The 13,347-nt window shown below is 43.7% G+C and overlaps 1 protein-coding gene across 1 annotated transcript; it reads right to left on the reverse strand.

Annotated features, from left to right (window-relative positions):
- Positions 1-269: 269 nt before the first annotated feature.
- On the reverse strand, positions 270-5,901 carry insig1 (insulin induced gene 1). The gene is made up of 7 exons (XM_049010919.1): positions 5,812-5,901; positions 4,083-4,230; positions 3,526-3,868; positions 2,740-2,864; positions 2,316-2,482; positions 1,723-1,822; positions 270-1,635 (listed from the first exon to the last, which is right to left on the reverse strand). The coding sequence occupies exons 3-7, from the start codon at positions 3,854-3,856 to the stop codon at positions 1,606-1,608; spliced, it is 753 nt and encodes a 250-aa protein (XP_048866876.1). The 5' UTR covers positions 3,857-3,868; positions 4,083-4,230; positions 5,812-5,901; the 3' UTR covers positions 270-1,605.
- Positions 5,902-13,347: the final 7,446 nt, after the last annotated feature.

The raw sequence follows: 13,347 nt of genomic DNA on the forward strand, positions 1-13,347 counted from the left end.
TCAAAGACTTCACTGACTGATTTATCTTATTTTCTCTAGGCAAGAGTCCCAAGTAGGTAGCTGCTTCCGCCGTGAGCAGCGGTGGGAACTGTCCCACTTGCGATATTTTATTCAGAACAGCATAATATAATAAAGACACGGCGTATTACAGAAGTCACGTGGTCAGTGTATCAGGCAAGGAGCTCTGCAGTTAGCGGTGTTACCGTATACCGAACTCACGTGGATAGACACCGAGCACACTCTGCACGCCACAAAAGATGAAACATAAATGTTTTTTTTTCTTTATTCAGTTCCTTGAATTCAAGGTAATAGAAAGAATACATAGTTTAGAGCTGGACGAAAAAACACCATACTGATTTAAGAAAAACTTAGTCTTTTCGCTGTCGCCTGCGGTTGAGGCCTGAATTTATGTCAGTTACAGCTGTAACATTACCTAAAGCTACTCCATCCAATCAGTTAAGATTCAAAGGCTTGAGTATCGGACCAGGCTCTCCAGAGATCACTGCAGTCCAGCTATGATGCAGAGAAACAGTGGATGGAGGGCAGTGGGACGCCCAGCTCTCCCAACATCTATAAGAGAGGAGGCGAGTCTCATCACTGGCTACAGACTCTGAACGAATCGTCAGACACGAGACAGATGACGTCCAGTGATGTTAGTCATCCATATACATGAGGGTCAGACACACTATCGGGCAGCGAACTAGGAACCAAAAAAATACTAGCTATCCTTTACCTCCAGGGCAAGACAAAGATATTCTGACCAGGTTTTGACACAGTTTACGTCCAGCCTGCATGTAATGAGTGAGAGACACAGGGATATACAAAATGATGCAGAAGAGACGAACTCGTACAACATGGAGGGCGATCCCAGTTAATGAGGCCCCGACACACAAACTACATCCTTGTTTTTATACGCGGAAGCTCTGCATAAATGTGTTATTTACAATTTATGAAACTTCGACAGTGACAAAAGCACTCAGTTATATTACAAAGGCAATCACAGACTGCAGATTAAAGGGCAGATGCACCCTATACCGTTGGACCTGGGGCAATGCAGTTACCCCATTGGCCCTCACACCTCAGTCCGGTTTCGGAAACTCGCCCTGCCGCCACAGGCCTAGGTTTGCTCAGAAGAGTGGCCCGCCATCAACACGTACCTGCGGCAGGGCGCAGTCTGTATGTCAGGATGCACTAAGGTAGGGGGCACTAACACCCCAACAGCAGATTCGCCCTTAAAAATTTCCCTTTTGACAGACAGCTCTGTGCTCAAAATCAGAAGTTTTGCAGCGCCATTCCTTTGTTTGACATTAATTCACAAAAAACCCTGTCCTTATACATAATATGAGAGCAAACACTGAGGACAGGCTTAGACCGAGATCAAATAATTAAAAAAAGAAAGACACGAGGTTTGGCCACAAGGAGATGCTAATGTTCCGACAGTCTGCTCCGGAATTGGCACAGTCCTTTAAAAGCCTCCAGAAAAGAGGAACTCGACATGAAAAAAACGTGGATCTTCATCCATAATCTCCTTCCAGGGGGGAACTGCACATACAGGTATCTTCCCAAGCACCCGGCTCCCCGCTGGGATGAGAGACACCGTTTTCCTCAGTCGTTGTGGGATTTCTCAGCACTGGTCTGGGAGAGGGAGGATACAGCCGTGAAGCAATCAGGATGAGAGGCTGGACCACAGGCGGCGCAGCGCGGGAGGCAGGTATAACTTACCATAGCCAGCTGCCGCCCTATGTTTCCCACGGTGACGCCTCCAGAGAAGAAGATGCAAGGGAGCCAGGAGCGAACGTACAAGAAATCTGGCGAGGTGTACCTGTGCGAGAGAACAACCAGTAGCACCTTCAGAAGCCGCCTGATCCAAACCGAGCTGATGCAGCCAGCAGGGACACATGCAGGGCTGGAAATTAACAGGTCCAGAAGCCCAGAAGCTAAAAATCCAGACCAAGATTTTGTTTCTAGCAACCAGTTGAGCATGAAGACCTGAAATGCCCAACACTGGAAATTAAGCTGGCTAAAAGTTCAGACAAAAAGCAAGCGCAAAACAGAATTAGCCCACTGGCAGTAAAAGAAAATGTCCGATTACTCTTTCTTACTGAACCAACCCAGCTGGCCGGCTCTACGCCTGGTCAAAATGCTGTTCTCATTTTCGGAACAGAGCTGAGACACAAGCGGTGCTTTGATTGCCAAAATGAAAACTTTACTTCATCCTTCTGTTCCGGTTTCGGTGAGACAGCAACAATAGGCACATTCTACATGCAGCCAGCTCGGCCAGAACACACACGCACGCACGGGTACAGGACACCTACTGGTAGACACCGTTGTAGACCAGCACTTGTGTGACAAGTGTTGCCAGGAAGGCGATGGTAATGCCCAGACCAAAGCCACTCCGGGATCTGTCGAAAGTCCACCAGAGACCCAGTGAGAGGGCAGCCAGGGTGAGAGACAGCTGGACGTTGTTGGCGAAGTCTAGTTTCTGCAGAGGGTGTCATTAAGGACTACAGTGTTACTGTATTGTGACACAAATGGATAACACTCCACTAACCTAAATGGGTAAGCAAACGGGAAAATTAAAAATGTAACAGGAAGGGGATGAATGGATTGACCGTGTTCTTTTTCCTCCCTTTGAAGCATGCTGATCTGGGGGCAAAACAGCCTGCAAATGATGGGCAACTGAGGGATGTTCACTGATGGTAGCCCTGTGAGGTGTGGATGTCGGTAAATAAAGGATACGGCACTTGCGTGGTTGATGCCCACAAACACTGCGATGCAGCGCATGACGCTTGCCCACTCCCTCTTGAATTTGTGCGGCTCCCCCAGGTGACGGTCGATGCATGGATACAGCAGACCGACTACAGCTGCAAGGAAAAGGCAACTTTGGTTATATACCATAAGCGGCAAAATATTTCCTAGGGCACACTAACCTCTGAAAGTAATATAATATTGAATAACATGTGCAATTGCTTGGGAGCGCAATATTTTCGCAATTATCAGAATTTTTTGTCCATGCAGAAGAGTTTACTACAGCCGTGTTTGTTTAAATCCCAAAAGCACGGGTTTCCCGTTCCTCTCCCTCGGCGAATGGCACGTTCGCCTGAGAGCCAATCAACTGCTGCAACAGAAGCTCACCAGTTACGACGACAGCCAATCAGAACGATGCGCCGAGTTTATGCTAAGCCAACCAGCGAGCGGGCAGGACCGTGAACGAGACACATCCAGGGAAACGAAACTCGTACCCCAGGGTCGTTTCTTTTAGTTAACACACAAAATAACTGCACGGATACTATTTATGGCTCGGTCAAAGGTTATAGCTTGTTGGGAAGAAAGATGAAGCTTTATAGTGAAAGCACGATCTGCTCGTCGTATAGTTTAAGTCTCCATGAAAATCCGACCATCTCACAGTAAAACAATAATGGAAAAACACTATACGGGATTAATTCGTGCTTTTTCTTAATAAACCCGGCCTGTTGCACATCATGCACGCTACTTTAAACAGAGTAAATTAGCAGAGACCCTTACCAGCAGCTGTGCCGCAGCATAGTGGAACCCACCATGCTGACGAGAACAGGATGGCCATGGCCTCCTCCGGGAATAATGTGACGTTCCTCTGTACCTGCAGCAAATTCAGCACCAGCGCCAACAAGACCCCGACGGCGAAAAGCACAAGGCCCTGCCTGATCAAGTGCGTCGCCTGGACGCGGCTCAGAGTGTCACGGATGCCGCTCAGGGGGGCTGAGACCGCGGCCATCATTACCGCCGCCGAGGCTATCGAGGTTACGCCTGAGGTGCTCTTAGCTTTCGCTCCCGTTGAACATGAACAGTGCCAGCACTGCGCTTCCAGCTCTGGCATTTGGCACTAACGCTGGAGAGAGAGAGAAAGACACGACCCCCTGTCACCCAACGTCATCACTGCAGTACTACGGGCGATCCAACGCGATAGCAAAAACATCAAGCGGCGAAGCCAAATCACATTTGTAAATTGAAACAGCACCAGCCCAAATATAAGCAGAAAATGTTAATACATTAGATTAATCTCACTGATTTCGACTGGGGTTCTGAAAAAATCGCTTTATTACCTGGACTGCCCGATGAATCCTCGTTCATTCAGAACTTAGAGGTGACTGAAAATAAGTTCACGCGACTGACGGTGCTTCATGTCCACTATCAATATCGTAAGAATGAGGGGGGCGTCGCACTCAGATCTCATATGACAACAACGTGGACCTGCGGAGCGAACGGACAGTCTGGTGAGTCGTGGCGACCAATGGGAGGACGCCAATGACAATGACGTCACCAATGACCACACCCCGTTTTGTTCCTGTAAAGGGGCGCGCGCTGGAGACGTGCGGGATGCGTGACGTGTGCTAAAAGATGGAAAAACAAAAATAACTATACACCCTGGACAAAAGTGCAAGAAAGACCTTTCGATGACGACGTGCATGTTGCAAAATGCACACGAACAGCCGTCACAATGATTCAGTTCAAAGTTTGTTCAAAGTTAGTTTTTACATAAAGATTTAAAGTTCAGATTGAGTCTGCCTTTTCTGTTCAATGTAATGACTTGATTACTGCAATATGCATGATCAAATATCATCGGGAAGAAGTTTCAGGAAGCGAAGCGCGTGAATTTGTTCCATTTTACTTTTTGAGGATGGAAATTCCACCCTTCCCCCCACTCTGTTCTTTGTGGAGTTTTCACCACGTGTTCGCTCACAATCCAATAGCGTTAGTTATCTTCAAATTACTTATAGTGTGTGTGCCTCCTACAATGGATTGCCATCACCTCTCGGGTATTTCCCTGCTTTATACCCTCTGCTAAGCCCCTAGGTACTAGTGACCTGTACTGGATAAACAGATGGTTATTTCTTCCTAGTAGTATGTGTAGGCAGCACAGATAACAAACGAAACCCACCATATGTCGTGCCCAGCCCTTTAAGATTAGCAGGCATGTGAATTGGACTAAGAACAACATCTGGTTATTTGATAATGTTTAAGACAATTTAAGTCAGCAGACCACATGCGGAGGAACGTCGCCAAAGTTTATCGGTAGTATTTTGCTGTTTGGTAAAGGTAATAACAATCATCACTGAAGGGTGGCCAAAAATAATAGCACGAAAAAATCCAGTCTAGACGAACACGCAACTGTATCTCAGTAGGCTCCTAAATGAACTGTAAACCATCAAGTCACTTCTGAAATTCATGGAGGACAATATTTTTAGAATAGCTGTACTGGGAAGAATGTAAACGATAACAAATGATTTGGCCTTGTCTTTGGGGGGCATAATTTGTCACGAATGGAGGTGAATGTGTTATCTATTGACCAGCAATTATGAGAAGAAATTGTTCAGTGTCAATCCCAAAAGCCAGTCAGTGGACAAGCTTCAATTTAACCTTTAATTAATGTGGACAAATAGTAAACATGGGAAATTCTTTTTTGATATTGTGCTCATTCGTGACATTAATAAACTAACTAAATTAGCTTTATGGAAGTGTGAGCTGGTACTGTGCAAAGTTTTAGGCAGTAAAAAAAATAAAATTATTAAATTATTATTAAAACTATTAATTAATACCTCTGACTCATTTCACTGCTTAATTAATTCATTGAACTGGCATATGAATGAATACACAGAGTGGTTGGAGATCCACTCGGGAGATGCTTAGGAACTGAAACATTGTTCTTATAAATTTCTAACAAGAGATCATGCTGAGATGTCAGTTCATCACAGCACACACACGACTCTGCAGTTATGAGGCAATAGTGCTGTCCAGTGATTCACATTATTAAAAATTATTAAATAGCATCACCTTAAAAAAACAGGCATTCCCTTCCCATCGTTTCCTTGCTCACTGAAGACGAGTTGAAACAGTGTTCAGTCACAAGACGTCAAAGCAAAGCCTGTGGGCAGATTTGTAACAGGGTCATTCATGTGATATTTCAGATAAGACTCGCTGTAAACAATGACGCTCCAAATACCCGAATAATCTTTGCGGGCTTTAACATTTCAGAGTAAATAATTAACATTAGATTCACTGCTTTTCGTTTGCATGGTTCATTTGCCCATAACACTTGGTTCTGTCTTTGTTGACAAAGTTGTTGCCCCTTGTTCCTCCATTAACCAACAATTTATATAATATGTCTCTTGCTGACCTACTTCCAGGTTTGCAATAATACACGGTAGTTATGATAGAGGCTGTATTCCTTTAAATACGCCACAGAGCCTTAACTACAGCTCACATAGGAGACATAGCAACCATTAAACTCATATGTGTCTCAAAAGGGATGCCTGTAAAGGGGCAGAAAGTTAAACTTTGGAACATAACTGGATTGGGGGGGCCTATATGAAATGTTTTTATGGCACCCTAATACCTCTAGCAATACTCCTGCGTCTCACACTCAATCATCTGTTTTCACAATAAGATCTGAAATTTTTCATATCTAGTTTTACCATGTACCCATGTCTGGTCAAACACAAGGTGACATATACTGTATGAACAAAATATTAGGGCACTTGGCCATTGCAATCACAGGAACTGATGTGGAGTTGGTCTCCCCTTTGCAGCTATAACAGCTGACACTATTCTGGGAAGATTTTGGAGTGAATCTGAAGTCCTGGCTTGCAATCTCTGCTATAATTCATCCCAAAGGTGTTCTATTGTGTTGGGGTCAGGGGTTTGTGTGGGCTAGTCAAGATCTTGCACACCAAACCCACCCAGCCATGCCATTATGGACTTTGCTATGGACAATGAGTAATCAGGTAGAGTAATCATGATACACAGGGAAACAGGTGGGTCAAATAAACTTAATCAAGGAACCATGAGACCGACAGGGAAACTAAGAAACAGAAGAATATAACAAGGACAAGTAATACATACCCAAGGGCACAAAGAAAAAACCCAAAACGGAACGCAAACCACAAACTAGGACCAAGAAAACGAATACAAAAGAAACACTAGGGAACAAAATCTAACAAATACAAAAACAGAGGCAGCTGGCTTCAAATTCACGACTATAGGGTTTACAGGTGCACAGTCAGCCCATAGAGCTATGAGGCAGTCTAAGGAGCTGGACAACAGGGAGGACAGGACGGCTGGTGACACCTGCTGGCCAAACGGGGAGGAGACACGAAAGGTTTGGACAGCCGGGTGCTGACCCTGACACTCTCCTCCACCAAACATTACAGTTGGCACAATGCAGTCAGGCAGGTAACATACTCCTGGCATCCGCCAAACCCAGACTCATTTATCAGACTGGCAGACAGAGAAGCGCGATTCGTCATTCCACGGAACATGTTTCCACTGCTCCAGAGTCCACTCCTGGCACACAGTTATTGTGCTGGAGTTAATACCAGTTTGGAACTCTGAAGATATTGAGTCAACGGAGTGCTGGTAACTTTTGCAGACTATGCGCCTCAGTACTCAGCGAGCCCGTGCTGTTACATTACATGGTCTGCCACTTTGTGGCTGAGATTCTGTTGTTCCCAAATGCTTCCACTTTTCAATAAAACCAGTTACAGCTGACAGTGGAATATCTAGCAGGGAAGAAATTTCATGAACTGACTTATTGCAAAGGTGGCATCCTATGACAGAACCATGCTTGAATTCAACTCATACCCATCGACCCAATGGGGGTCCATCCATCCATCCATTTCCAAACCGCTTATCCTACTGGGTCGCGGGGGGTCCGGAGCCTATCCCGGAAGCAACGGGCATGAGGCAGGGAACAAACCAGGATGGGGGGCCAGCCCATCACAGGGGACTCTCACACACCATTCACTCTCACATGCACACCTATGGGCAATTTAGCAACTCCAATTAGCCTCAGCATGTTTTTGGACTGTGGGGGGAAACCGGAGTACCCGGAGGAAACCCAAAGGCGACATGGGGAGAACATGCAAACTCCACACACATGTGACCTAGGCGGAGACTCGAACCCGGGTGCCAGAGGTGTGAGGCAACAGTGCTAACAACTGCACCACCATGCCCCTTCTCACAGTCCAAATTTAAAATAATGTGTCATTGTTGGTGTGTGTGCCCTATGGTGGACTGGCACCCCATCCTGGGTGCTCCCCTGCCCTAGACTTGACGATTCCTGGAACAGACCACAGACTCTGCACTGGGTACGTGGTTATATGGATGTATAAATGTATCCAGCGTAGATTTTTGCTATAGTAAACAGGAACAGCTATCCAGTTCAATACTGTCCAGTTCAGGTAAGTTTCGCTTTTAGAGAAAATGTATAAAACGACACAAAAACTGTGAGGAAGTTTGAAATTCTTATTTTACAAGGTTTGTGTGTGGTTTTCTTCCAAAGTGGGAAATGCAACTTTTTTCATTAGTCGCCAGTCTGCGCCAATGAATAAGTAATTTATTATAGCTTATCTGCCGTTCTTTGGGCCAGCATAAAGTAACACATTAAATACACCTGGGAGTTTATCACCTTAAGAGTGACTCATTTTGCAATAAATGCGTTCTTATTAACAGGTAAACAGCCATGGGCAGCAATCATTTCAGCTTATTCTTATATAGCACCTTTCATAACAAGGGACTTGCCAAAAAATGTGTTGCAATCCATTACTACATTGTTTATACAAAGTAGCGCATGATCGCATGAGGAGGGAAAGAAAGAGAGGATGCCAGGTGACAAAAGAAAAGGAACCAAATATTCCAGAATAGGGAGGAAAAAAAAAGTTCTGGGCAGCCAAGGTGAACTGCCCCCACCATCCAAAAGAAGCAAAGGTTCTGTGAGAACGAGTATGTTTAATTAAAAACCATTCAAAGTAATTGTTTTGCCTGTGAAATCCTTAGGGGGAAAGGAGTATGTCACAGAGAATCGGTTTTGATCACAAAACGCGTTCTGGGGATTGATAATTCTGGTTGCATTCCAAGTAAGCGATGCAGAGCTCTCAGGATTGAAGGCTCAAATCATTAAAGTAATTTAAAAACTCACATTGCGCACGTTGCCAGGGCTTGCCATTGGGGGAGGGGCCAAGGAAGACTAATTAATCACCAGCATCCCCCCCCCCCCACAGACACACACACACAAGAATGTATAGTGATTACTAATTGGTTGTTGAAAAAGCTGAAGATTAATTGTGGGTCAGAGACAGACTAGATGTGACAATTACACCTGCTGCGAGCTATCTGGTTACAGCTATACAAGAAGCGTGGTTTTGATTGGGTGTTTACATGTCATAATTCTATGCTTACGGCTTTAAGGGGAGACTTCCGGATTAATTATGTCCTGTCCGCCTGGAGTCTGAAAGACATGCAGTTAGGCTAACTGGTGCCACTAAATATGCTTCGGATGTGCATGACCCTTGTGTTTCGCAAGAACAGTAGTAAAATATAAAAACTATCATAAATAATGGTAATATCACGGAGTGCAACCAGCGCTAATCAAACGGTGCCCTAGGCGATCGCCTATGTCGCGGGTTTGGCTCTGACGGTATATTCTAGCATTTTGTGCTGGCCGGGGCAGTTATCATCATAAGCATCTAATGGTTGCATTGATTAATACTATGTTAATCTATACTAAATTTTAGCAGTTGATTCCCTCATTGAGTGGTATTTATGATTTGAGTTTTTGGAGAAACTTTATGAATTTTTAAAAAATAAACTGTATGCTTCAGTTCAGTATCTCATCTATGTCCGTTATTGTGAATGCAGGAATATTTTTAAGTGTAAAGGGATATTTTCTCTCCTGAGTGATGTTTCCTCAGACAAATCAGTTAAACAGTTGTAAATAAATAAATGTTTTATGGCGACACAGATAAGGGAAAATGTGAATACTCAGAGTTCAAACTGGTAGAAAACCTTCAGTCAGCTAAATCTGAAGGATGATTTCATCGATTTTAATTCAGCTTTCAATACCATCATCCCAGACATCCTTATAGCCAAGCTGGTTAATATGGACTCCCCCCCCCCGCTACATGTGCATGGAGATCATCCACCCTGTCACTGTCACTCAGCAGGGGCTCACCACAGGGATGTGTGCTGAGCCCTCTGTTGTTCACCATCTACATCAGTGACTGCATCCCCACACACTCTTGCAACACCATTATCAAATTCGCAGATGACACCACCCCGGTTGGGCACATCACTAACGATGATGACACCGCCTATAGAGATGAGGTCCAGCGTCTGACAGAATGGTGTGACTACAGCAACCTAACCCTCAACACTGGGAAAACCAAGGAAGTGGTCATGGACTTCTGTAAGGCAAAAGCTGATCCCCCCCCCCCCTACATAAAAGGTGACTGCGCGGAGAGGGTGTCCTCCTTCAAGTTCCTCAGGACAAACATCTCCGAGGACCTGTCATGGACCACAAACACAACCTCCCTGGTGAAGAAAGCCCAGCAGCGCCTCCATTCCCCGAGGGTCCTGAGATGGAACAGGCTGCAGACCGACCTGCTGGTGTCCTTCTATCGAGCCACGATCGAGAGTGTGCTGAAGCACGCCATCCCCGTGTGGTACGCTGGCTGCAGTGTTGCCAATAAGAAGAGACTCCAGAGGGTCACCAGTACAGCAAAGAAGGTGATCGGCTGCCCACTCCCCTCCTTGGACTCCATTGCCAGCTTTAGATGTCTCTCTAGAGCCAGGGCGATTATAAAAGACCATCGCCATCCAAATCATCACCTATTCAACAAACTGCCCTCTGGAAAAAAGTTCAGATCCATTAGTTGCAAAACCAACAGATTAAAGAATAGCTTCTACACGTGGGCCGTCAGAACTGTAAATGCACCAGATCCCTGACATCCTTCCTCCCCATTATTGCCATCTCTGAGAACTTACGGTGATCATAAGTGTACGTGGGTAGGTGAGTGGCAGGGCGTATGTGTAGATCCGCTCCATGTAGTCATTTTAACTGCTGCCATTTAAACTGCTGTGTTATTTATTTATTTAATTCATTTTTTTTTCCATTTTTATCTTGTACTGTCTCTGTCACTTTTCTTGCATCTTTGTGGTCTGTCAGTTAGTTTCGTTGTCCAGGCAACTGAACAATGACAATAAAAGTTTTGAACTTGAACTTTCCTATTTTTGTCTCCTTTACACTACCGTTCAAAAGTTTGGGGCCACTTCGAAATTTTCGAAGTTTTTTTTGTCCATTAAAGTTGCATCAGATTAATCAGGAATACTGCGTAGACATTTTTAATGTTATAACTGACTATCATACCTGGAAACGGCTGTTTGTAATGGAATCTCTACATAGGTCTGCAGAGGCTCATTATCATGTACAGCCCTAGTTGTGGGGTCCGATTACCTGTATCAGGCGTGTTAAACTAGAGCTGCATGTAAACTGTGTAGGATGGCACCTCTCCAGGAGCAGGGTTGGGACGCCCTGGACTAGACAAATCTAAATTTGAGGTGTTTGAATCACAAAAAGTACAATCGTGAGATGAAGATCAAATGAACAGACACTGGAGGAGAGCTTGACGGCAACTGCCAAGCATGGTGGAGCCAGTGTGATGGTCTGGGGCTGCTTTGGTGATGGTAAACTGGGAGGTTTATACAGGGTAAAAGGGACCTTGAAGAAGGAAGGCTATCACTCCATTTTGCAACACCATGCCAGACCCTGTTAGACGGCACTTAATTGGAGCCAATTTCGTCCTGCCACAGGACCATGACCCAAACAGCTCCAAGATATGCAAGAACCATTTAGGGAAGAAGCAGTCAACTGGTATTCTGTGTATAATGAGTGGCCAGCACAGTCATTGGATCCCAGGTCCGTTGAGTAGGAAGCAGCTTGACCAAATGGTACAGAAGTGCCCATCAAGCCAGTCCAATGTGTGGGAGATGCTTCAGGAAGCACAGGGTGAAATCTCATCAGATTACCTCAACAAATTGACATCGAGAATGTCCAAGGTCTACAAGGCTGTAAATGCTGCAAATGGAGGACTCTTTGACGAAAGCAAAGTTTGAAGGACACAGTTATTTTAATTTTAAAAATGATTATTTCTAACTTTGTCAATGATTATTTCCTATTTATTTAGTTATATTTCCTGTTGAAACTCATTTCATGTACGTTTTCATGGAAAACAATGAAATGAACCCCAAACTTTCGAATGGTAGTGCACATTTGTCTAACAAAAACCGTAATTTAAATTAACATATTTGCATTTCGACAAAGTCAGAATTCCGGTCCCACCATTTTCATTACACGCTTACAGAACTGAAGGCGTCATGACTGTCCCAGGAGAGACCAGCGTGTGCTATTAATGGCGGTACTCTCCAGATAATTGCCTATATGTGCTGCAGCAGGCAATTAAGATAAAAGACCAACAAAACAAACATAAACAGGGTGTCATCTGATTATGAGCGATAAGATAAATCATCTGTTAATCAAAGATATTAATTTTACCTAGATTATAATGTAGCTTAAAACTTTCAATGGCATATGCCGTAATAGTTACAACTAGGCCTATTTGCTACACAATCCTGCGGGTTTTATTTGTGAAATCCACATTGCATCCACTAGGGGGCTCTACTGCACAACAAAACATGTGGAGCGTGCAGATGACTTACGAGTAAGCAATTATCCATGTAAAAAAACCATTAAAGCAATGACCTGTTACAACAGCTGAAAATACTGAAAATACCTAAGTATGTGATTATGTCGATAATTACGCTATACATACAGATCACTCGTTTGTAGGAAACTTATAATAGAGCCATACAGCTATCTTGTACGGGAGCCTGTTTTTGTCCAATAACAGTCTTTAAGAACTGGACCCTGAGGAACAAAATTAAAAATTCAAAGTAGGACACTGTACTATTTGGTTTCAGGGGGTTCAATACTGTATTTATATTAATTTATCTGTGTATTTATATAGAAGGAAATGAAAATGCGAGTCATCGTTCCAAAGGATTTCGTCTTTGGAAACTACAGTGTGGTGTCATGTACAAGAAGGCTATATTTTTACTAAGATCTCCATCACTGCCAGCAATGAGAAAATATACGTCCAGTGCAAACGCACCTTAATATATACATAAAACATTACTGTGATTAAAAAAAAAAAAAAAAATGTGATTAAAATGGTTAAAACAACACAGGTTCATGCCAACTTCATACAACTAGTCTACAGAACTGCAATACATAGAATTTTGAAATAATTATCCTACTTGTGTTTAATATTTAAATATGAGGGGCATGAAAACGAGAACAGAAACAGTTTAAAAATGAAAGAAAAACAATAAAATCAATTACACCATTATAGTAGTGAACTAGAACAAAGATTTAATCTGTAAACCCAGTGATTTGCTCTGTGTTAATCAATTTAAACGTTAATAACCATCTAGATAGCTAAATGTACTGTATGTTTAAAACATAATTGAAAAATTAAT

This window comes from Brienomyrus brachyistius, chromosome 4 (assembly GCF_023856365.1).
Source record: "Brienomyrus brachyistius isolate T26 chromosome 4, BBRACH_0.4, whole genome shotgun sequence".
Lineage (NCBI taxonomy): Eukaryota > Metazoa > Chordata > Actinopteri > Osteoglossiformes > Mormyridae > Brienomyrus > Brienomyrus brachyistius.

What these genes read in the sequence shown, in the direction of transcription:
- insig1 (XM_049010919.1), bottom strand. Translation starts at nt 3,856, where the DNA reads ATGCCAGAGCTGGAAGCGCAGTGCTGGCACTGTTCATGTTCAACGGGA. An exon ending in GCATCAACCACGCAAGTGCC is followed by an intron (nt 2,483 to 2,739) that starts GTATCCTTTATT and finishes CACCCTCTGCAG; the next exon opens with AAACTAGACTTCGCCAACAA. An exon ending in TAGGGCGGCAGCTGGCTATG is followed by an intron (nt 1,636 to 1,722) that starts GTAAGTTATACC and finishes TCCCTCTCCCAG; the next exon opens with ACCAGTGCTGAGAAATCCCA.